The following is an 8608-nucleotide window of genomic DNA, read 5'->3' as shown; positions in this document are numbered from 1 at the left end:
GGTGATCTAACTGGACATGCAGCAGGAAGCTTGCAATGGTAAACTATAGTTTGTCAGTTAAACTCATTAATTGCAACACAATCCCAACTGGTGTCCCCAAAGACTGGACTCTCACAAACCTGTATCTAATACGCAGCAGAATGCATCCTGCAGGGAAATTTTCATATCTAGGAGGCATATAGATGTGGATCTCTCGTTTGTAGACTCAAACATGAAGATAGATTTCCACGTCAGTCAGCTGACCAAAATAAGTGAAAAAGCTCTCCTTTCCTTCATCCTCACTCAATGTCTGTCCAGCAAACACATTACACCAAGTATGGGTATGTCTGCCCTCCATTGCAATGCAACACACCTACTAAAAATCATTAAGCTGAAATTATGAAGACCATTTCAAACAAGTTGAATTAAGAATCTTTATTAATATTTAAAACATTCAGTGACTTGTTCAGCGTTCAAAATTGTCAGTGTGCACAAGTGAGATATAATAAATAATAAATACTGTCAGTGTGTAATAAATTAAAGAATGAACACATCCAGCTACAAGGTACAACCTTGGCTTTGCTTCCTCAGTTCAGTTTTTAAGAATTTGAAGTCCTTAAAAGTTCAGATAAGCAGCATATGAGCCACATTTTCTTGGTTCTTGTATTCTTCAATACTTCTTTCTATCCAACATCACTTGCAGCAGATCTTTCTTTCCGTTCACTATGCAGCTACAACAAATCACCCAGCTTTGTTGTAACATACAATCCTTTTCATAGTTCTTGCAACAAAAATACTAAGTTCCTCAGACAGGGGTTAAGGTATCATCCATCCTTCACAATGAAGGATTTAAAAAAACACCATCTGTCTGGTTCCGGCCCAGTACACCACAATGAAATGATCAATCCCTCGTACCACCTCCTCCTTACAAATGGACAATTCAGTTACTTCAGAACAATTTCCCCACATGAGAAACTTTCTTCACACTTCACTCCAATCTTCTTAATGAAATCTGTCGCACCATGTTTAAGGCATATTCCATCCTGGCACGAAGATTTTGGGAGCATCCAGACATCAACAGTGTGGAGAGGCGGAATGTGGTAGATATTCTATCCTCGTTGATGTATGTAAGCAGATACTCATCATCATGGTTGCAAATAATAATTTTGGTGTGATCATGGTAGAAATTCACCTAAAATCACAAGAGTATTCAAGTCAGCAGTGCATTTTAGAAGTGGCAGAAGCTATGCCTGGAAAGCCAGTTACCCTAATCGATCGAGTGTTATTCATGGAGAATATACATTGAGCAGTTTGGTTTGCATTTCTTGCAACTTATGCAATGTCAGCTATCAGCATGCACAGAATGAGGCCACATTCATCCCTTCTCATTCTGCAAGAGGCATTAGGACAAGATTCCAAAACGGACCTGGGATCATGCAGGACTAGGGCATTTGGCTACTTAAAGACTGCGTGCATGGACTCATTGATCCAGATACCCAAGGTGAAAAGACTGGCAGAATCCTGTGCCAACTGCTACTCAAGTGAAATAATTGGCCCCTTTTCACCTCCCACAAGCAGCTTATCAAAGATCAGAAACTTGTTCCATGATGCAACAGATCAGTACAGCATTTAAAATCTAATCTCCCTTTACCAGGTTAAACAAACTCAGGTAGAATCCTCACCTGGAATGTGCCATCACTAAATAGCATCATCAGTGCCCGGTCAGACTTTAGCCACTGAAGGAGACATAATCTTGGCTTCTGGGCATCTGTAGAGGCAGGCAAATCACCTCCCTGAAAACAGGAATGAAATGCAATTAAGAATCTGAATATCACAATCATATTATTCAAGTATCTGCATCAAAGAGGATGAATTTGTAAATAACTGGAGGCTCCACTGTATATTGCCTTAGTTCTACTGCATAGCATCAATGCACACAAGGTTATAATGTTAACCATAATGCGTGCGAGGCCCGAAACAATTATTTTTACAAGACAGTGGGAAGCATCAGTACAATGGATGGAATGCCAAGTGAGCAGCTGTGGAGCTGCCAGGGAAAGTCTAAGCTTGCAAAGGTGTGAAAAGGTGCAAGAGAAAAACACCTGGACCCCTTACCTCCATTAAGTTTTCCTCCATGTAGTGAGCAAAATACTTCAGAATAGTGACTTGACCGATGAACTTCTCAGGCACTTCGGTGGCTGTAAATATGGAGCATTGGCCAAGCTCTGCATAATAATGGATTGTCCTGAAAATAGGAAGGAAAGGTGGTAAGTCACTCTACACTACATGCTGCATAGGATCTCAAAATCATTCAAATCACCAAGGTTCAGATAGCTTGTGGAGTAACTGGTTACACTTACTTTTTGTCTGCCAGCAGGCTCATATGAGTTCCATTATTAAAGAGGACTCCAACGGTGTGATCTGACAGCTGATACCCAAAGCCGTATTTGTTTGAATAATCTACCCATTTAGTGACCCACTGGAAGGAGCAGTTCAATTGTTCTTTGGGGAAATTGTCTCCTGAAAAAGTCAATAAAGAGACATTTAGTTAAAAAAAAACTGTTTTCAGCAGTCAAATGAGGCCTATTTGAATCCTCATTAACTCAAGTCAATTAGGTCACAATGTGATGCTTACCTTCTGGCATGTTTTCCAGGCAGCCTTTAAGTACTCTAGCAACTGTATCAGCAACACTTCCCATTGTGCTGTCTTCAAGAGCTGTAAAGAGGAAAAAAAAGACATTATAGCAATTTGATAGCATGCACTGGAATCTCTGCAAACATAACAAAGGAAAGCCCTCTATTGGGGCTTACTTGAAATATTAAAGTTAACCTGACAATTTTACACCTGGATGTCCTCCTGACATGAAAGGCGCAATACAAATGTAATTTGTTTTATAATTATAGAAGCATCACTACCACAGAATTAATGTTTAGTCATTCTTAAAAAGGATTCAAGTAAATGGTTTTCTGAATGAATGTGCAGTATTGTACTTACACTCACTACTGCTGCTGCTGCAGCTGCCCAGGGTTCCTCTTACTATCATCCGAATCGAATCTCTGATCTGCTGTTCAGTTTCCTTCACTGGCGCAGTCTCTGGCTTATCACAGTTGGTACCTCTCTGCTCCTGTTAAAAGAAGAAGAAACAAGGTCAACTTGGAAGCATCCTCCTGGATCTAAAGGCATTCATGATACATCGGCACCATAACACAAATGCATGTGGTGAAAGGAAATTAACTGAATTATTCAAATATTCAACCTACCTCATCTGATGGGCTTTTATTGTTCATTTGGTTGCTTAGAGACATTTTCTTCAAATCACTTTTCAGCTTGTATATTTCATCATCATCCTTTCCCAGCTTATCTAAATAAAAAAAAGAACATTTAATTATGCATTGTAAATCTTTTTCAGCCATCAATTAAGATTTCAGCATTAATAAAACTATTTACAAATTGAAATATTAATCTGGCTCCTCTTAATTTGCTTAATTACTTATCTATTGAGGCCGCAGTGGAATATCAGGTCTTACAATTAATGTGGCACACCTTGCTATCAGTCAAATGGAGCTATAGGGAACAGAATACAAGAGTATGGAGCATACAATTAGGCTTACTTTGATTGTCCAGAAACTTGACCTTGTCCTTCTTCCCACCAAACAGGGCTGCAGCTGCCTTCTTAAAGAAATTCTTGGCAGGGCTGGACAAGTGGAAATCTGGTGCATAGTGACAACAGCTCTGCGACAGTCTGTCAGGTGTGAATCCCTGTTGATGGACAATGACATTTTAGATTTGTGGACACAAGGTATTGTACAGAGGGAGGGGGGGAAGAGAATAAAAAACAAACATTTAACTAATTTTCTGCAGTACAAACCTGAGTTAGAAAGTCATGCTGTGTGATGTCGTCTAAGGTGGGCCGGTCCTCTGGGTGTTTTGATAGCATGCTTGCAATTAATTGCTTGGCAGAAGACGACAGGGAAGATGGCATTGTGTATCTTGCCTCTCTTATACATCGGTAAGTTTCTTTCAGGTTTGTGGTCTCAAATGGAGGTCGCCCCAGCAGCATAGTATACCTATAATCAATATAAAATTAAACCATTAGACCAGCAAACCCCCAAGATTACTTGAATGCAAACAGTCATCATTAATGCTTAGCGGATACAAAAGGCCAAGGGTAAGAAGGACACTTACATTACACAGCCCATGGCCCAGATGTCAGATTCACAGCCGTGTCCCTGTTTGTTGAGCACCTCAGGGGACAAGTAATTTGGAGTACCACAGATGGTTCTGCAAAAAGATAATGTCTTGGGTCAGTCCTGCTGTTTACCAATAACCAAAGCACTGAGACATTGAAAATCCATCCAGCTAATTTCCTTACCGACTTCTATTCTCCACTGGTTCCAGTTTTGCTGCTAATCCAAAGTCTCCTATTTTCAGTTCCATCGATTCATTGATGAAAAAATTACCTAGAAAAAACAAATACATTCAATATTTTAAGCCATCAGAATCTGATTACTTGCAGTGGAAAACTAAGATATCAAATGACAAATGAAAAATATGATCAAATTCTTGTAGTATGTTGTAGAATATTACAGAAAAACACGTACCTAGTTTAAGATCTCGATGCAGAATCCCTTGTTCATGCAAACACTTCAATCCGGACACAATCTGTCGCAGGTAATATCGGACTTCTGGCTCTGTCAGCACCTTCCTGGCTTTCAATATGTGAGCCATAGACTAGAAAGCAAAAACAAAAAAATTAGCACTGTGTAAATCCCATACATTTGCAAATGATGGATTTAACAAACTAATCTGATATGTGCTGGTGATAAAAGGAATACTTACTCTTCTGCTGCAGTGTTCCAGTAGGATGTAAATGTTTTCTTTGTCTTCAAAGTGATGGTAGAAATGGACAATATGTCTGTGAAAGAGTGTTCTGTGCAGTTCAATTTCTCTGTCAATCTGCGAAAAGAGATGCAGATGCATCAGTCACGAGGCTACAAGATTGAGGGCATCAACAGTTTTAGCAATATCTGAACAATTTACAATCCTCTTGCATTGCAAGGTAACGAGGAGCACCAGAAAGTGATCCGAGGGCAGCAGTAACTAACTACAACAGAAACAAACTCTCACCTTTTCCCTCTGATGAGGTTTAGCTACTCTCGTGTGGGGGATGATTTTTGCGGCGTAGACGCGGTTGGTGGACAGATCTGTCATCTCGTAGCATTTGGCAAATCCTCCCTAAACGAACACATTTGAAACGGACATCTTCAATCACATGGAAGAAAAATAGCGAAACAGACACAAAAGTCTCAAGCGAAGCACTGGCGGACTTGAGCATTCAGCACCGACTATTGCAGAGGGGATTATTGGGAGAGGGGGGACACGACTTTATTGCACCGCTGTATAATAATCCTCGCGTTCACGTGGCGAAATCAATGCAAACAGCACAGAGAGTGAATCAGAGTGTCAGCCCCTCAGCTGTTGGGGTCGGGCAGAGCCGGTTTGGGTCGGACAGACACAGCTGCTGTCTGTTACCGGCGTCTCGGTCTGTGCGAGTTAAACGCACGGAAGCCGTCTGCACGGATCCCATCCCATCCCATCCCATCCACCTGCACACATCCCGGCAAACCTCACCAGCAGAACGTGCACAGGGAGAGTGTGGTGGGGAGGGTGGAGGGTGGGGAGGGGGGAGTTTACAGCAGTGCGCGGAGTTTGTGCCTCTGCCCCCCCGCCTGGCAATGCACGATGCCGTTACCTTGCCCAGGACTTTGCCTCTGCAGTAGCACTTGCCGGTGCTCGGGTCGGTTATAATCCTGGACATCTCGGGGGCGGCGGCGGCGGGGGGTGTCGGCGGGTCCGCTCTCCTGCTGAGCCGGAGCTCCCCGGACTTGGCCAGAGTCTGCTCACACATCCTGGAGTGCTGCTGACAGGCGATGGTCCTCAGTAAGTCCATAGCGCGCGAGTGACAGTCCCGACTCGGTCCCGGGAATGAGCCGCAGCGGCGCGGCGTCGCTCCCTTTATACCCTCCCGCCGCCGCCTCCCCGCACGTCACAATGCCCACCCACCTTCCAGGCCGCCCGAGTGGCTGGGCCGGGCTGTCAATCAGCCGCGGAGGCCGGCCGGCCCGCCTCGGCCCCGCCCCCGCCCTCGGCCCCGCCCCCACCCGCCCGGTGAGATGAATGGACAATGCGACGTCCCCTCGAGCGCAAGTGTTGCAAACCCCGGAGACGCCCTTCGCTCACAGCGGCGATCCCCACGAGACGTGTTCGGTCCCGATCACAGCCCAAACCCTCCCCCCCCCCCAAAAAAAAATATATCACGTGCAACCGTCACGGGAGGCGTTCGTTTATTTGCATTTTGACAAAACGCACGGCTGCAGTTGCAAAAAACGGGGGGGGGTGGGGGGCAATCGAACAGTCTCAATCCCCAGAGCATCTCTCTCCTGCTATTAGATTTGCAAAAAAACTCATTTTTTAAAAAAAAAGCCTCGATCCCGTCATGTCAGTCAATGCTATTTTCTCTTGGCATCTCTCCTGCAGCGCCTTGGGACGTCCTCCTGACGTGAAAGGCGCTTTATAAATGGAATCTTGTTGTTGTTGCACAAATCCACCCAACGCTTTGGTTAAGCTATCGCCCGCGACCTGACTTTCCACACAAATACTCTGCAGCTGCAGCTCATTCATTTTTTTTTTGTCTCGGAAATGTATTTCGCCCATCTGTTCACATCGAGCTCTCACTCCCTCGGTCGTGTTACCAGTTTCTATCACTTCTTGTGTAAGATTGTGTTTTAAGTCAACACAGTTGTTAACTGTCTTACTGGACAACATTGCATGCAATGCACCTTAAGATCAAGCCACGACTTATGAAATAGATCCATTTGCTCGATGTTAGTTAAATGATTGTTTTGAATTCGTTTGGTTTGGTGTGAGGTTACTTGCTATAATACTTATGCTTGTTACTTGCACTTGTGCACATCGGCACTCCTGCGTTGACTAACTTTGAAATGCTGTAACTGTATCCATCTCACCAGGGCAGAGAGCAGTTAACTCTGAGCAAAACACAGCAATGTTAAATTATAAATCCCACATTTAGCATTTTGTATATATTACAAACTTAATGCCTTGTTGCATGTTTTTCTTTTCTTACTTTACATTGTTGCATTTCTCCCCAGGAACTCTGCAGAAATGCAACAAAGTATGTGCAAGGCTCATGCAATCTAACTTCTTCTTGACTGGTGCTTTGCCAACACTTGACCAAAATGGATCTAAGACTATTGTCCAAAATGCAGCCAATTGCCGACCAAACTTATTTCAAACCCACATCGTAGGACACTATTAATGTGCTGAAGTCTAACAAATGAATATTATGGTAAAGTATGGAGAAGTCAATGTGCAGAGTGCCATCTACTGGACGAATCACGTAATTACAATATAATCTTTTCCCCCTAAACCGTGGCATCAGACTGACTTTTAGCAAACGTCAGAAAATAAGGATCAACGATTGCTTATCGCCACCCAGCGGATGCGGGACAAACTGAAATATTATTTCCTCGACATAATATATATATATAATAATAATTGTTGCATTTGATGTAGCATCTTATCACGTTTTTCGAGATATCTCAAAGCGCCCCAGAGGCATTTCCGTAAAGTGTTGTGACCGTGTATTTTGCAGGCGAACAATCAGTCAATTTGCACACAGCAATGTCGCACAAATAGACAAGGAATGAATGATCTTTTTATTTTACTTGGGAGTTTGTTGACCAAGGAGAACCTCTCTTTTTTGTTTCCAAACAGTGCCACATGATCTTTAATGTCCACCTAAATAGGACAATTACCTCAGTTTAAAATTTCATTCGAAGAACGACACCTCCAGCAGTGGAATGCTCTTCCAGCAGAGAATTAGTGTTAGAACAGACTATGTGAATTCAAACTCCTGACATGGTGTTTGAACCTACAGCCTTCTAACTCAGAGGTGAGAGTGCTACCAGCTGAGCCAGGCTGATCATTTTTTGAATTGTGAACTTCAGGGTTTGCAGATTTATGGTAATCCGACAGAAGTTTAAAGAAACCTGATTAATCTCCATCATGCCATTAAACAAAACATAACAACAATTTGTATTTCAAACAGGGTGACGTGCTAGAGATAGGGAGATTTGCATAGGGTGACACAGAGATAGAGGCAAGGATCAGAGATCATTACAGAGGGTTGAGACACACAGCTGAAAGCTTTGATAGGTAGGACGCAGGGAGAGGAATGTGCAACAGGCCTGAATTAGGCGAGCAGAAGGGGCGATTGGGAAAGTGAGATTAGAGAAGATCACAGTGATAGGGAGAAAGAAGGAATCAATCAACTAGGAACCAGAAAATAAATAGAGTCTGGCAAGGATGCAGGGGGAGGGGACAGGCAAGTGAAGTTTAGTGCGAAAGCATGTCGTGAGAAAATACTTTCTGTCAATCAGATCCTCAAACCTACAAACCACCCTGTGATAGGCTTCATCCATTATTCTTATACCCATTATTCTGTTGGAGGAAAGCTCTGCATATGGATTCCTTGGACCCTGAAGTTAACCAGCCCAACTTTGTTCCCTGCACAGCCATCTTCCACTCTACCCCAAATCAGTAGGTTCT

The 8608-nt window shown here is 43.1% G+C and overlaps 1 protein-coding gene across 1 annotated transcript; it reads right to left on the bottom strand.

Annotated features, from left to right (window-relative positions):
* Nucleotides 1-399: 399 nt before the first annotated feature.
* plk2b (polo-like kinase 2b (Drosophila)) lies at nt 400-5961 on the bottom strand. Its single transcript, XM_007892162.2, has 15 exons — nt 5733-5961; nt 5108-5215; nt 4820-4936; nt 4582-4711; nt 4353-4440; nt 4166-4261; nt 3849-4047; nt 3592-3739; nt 3241-3341; nt 2975-3104; nt 2615-2695; nt 2340-2499; nt 2095-2224; nt 1662-1772; nt 400-1171 (listed from the first exon to the last, which is right to left on the bottom strand). The coding sequence occupies exons 1-15, from the start codon at nt 5928-5930 to the stop codon at nt 968-970; spliced, it is 2001 nt and encodes a 666-aa protein (XP_007890353.1). The 5' UTR covers nt 5931-5961; the 3' UTR covers nt 400-967.
* Nucleotides 5962-8608: the final 2647 nt, after the last annotated feature.

Source organism: Callorhinchus milii, unplaced genomic scaffold (genome assembly GCF_018977255.1).
Source record: "Callorhinchus milii isolate IMCB2004 unplaced genomic scaffold, IMCB_Cmil_1.0 Scaffold1, whole genome shotgun sequence".
In the NCBI taxonomy this organism is placed as follows: Eukaryota; Metazoa; Chordata; class Chondrichthyes; order Chimaeriformes; family Callorhinchidae; genus Callorhinchus; species Callorhinchus milii.
The sequence above is the reverse complement of the archived record's forward strand: the minus strand, read 5'-3'. Positions and strand labels throughout refer to the sequence as shown.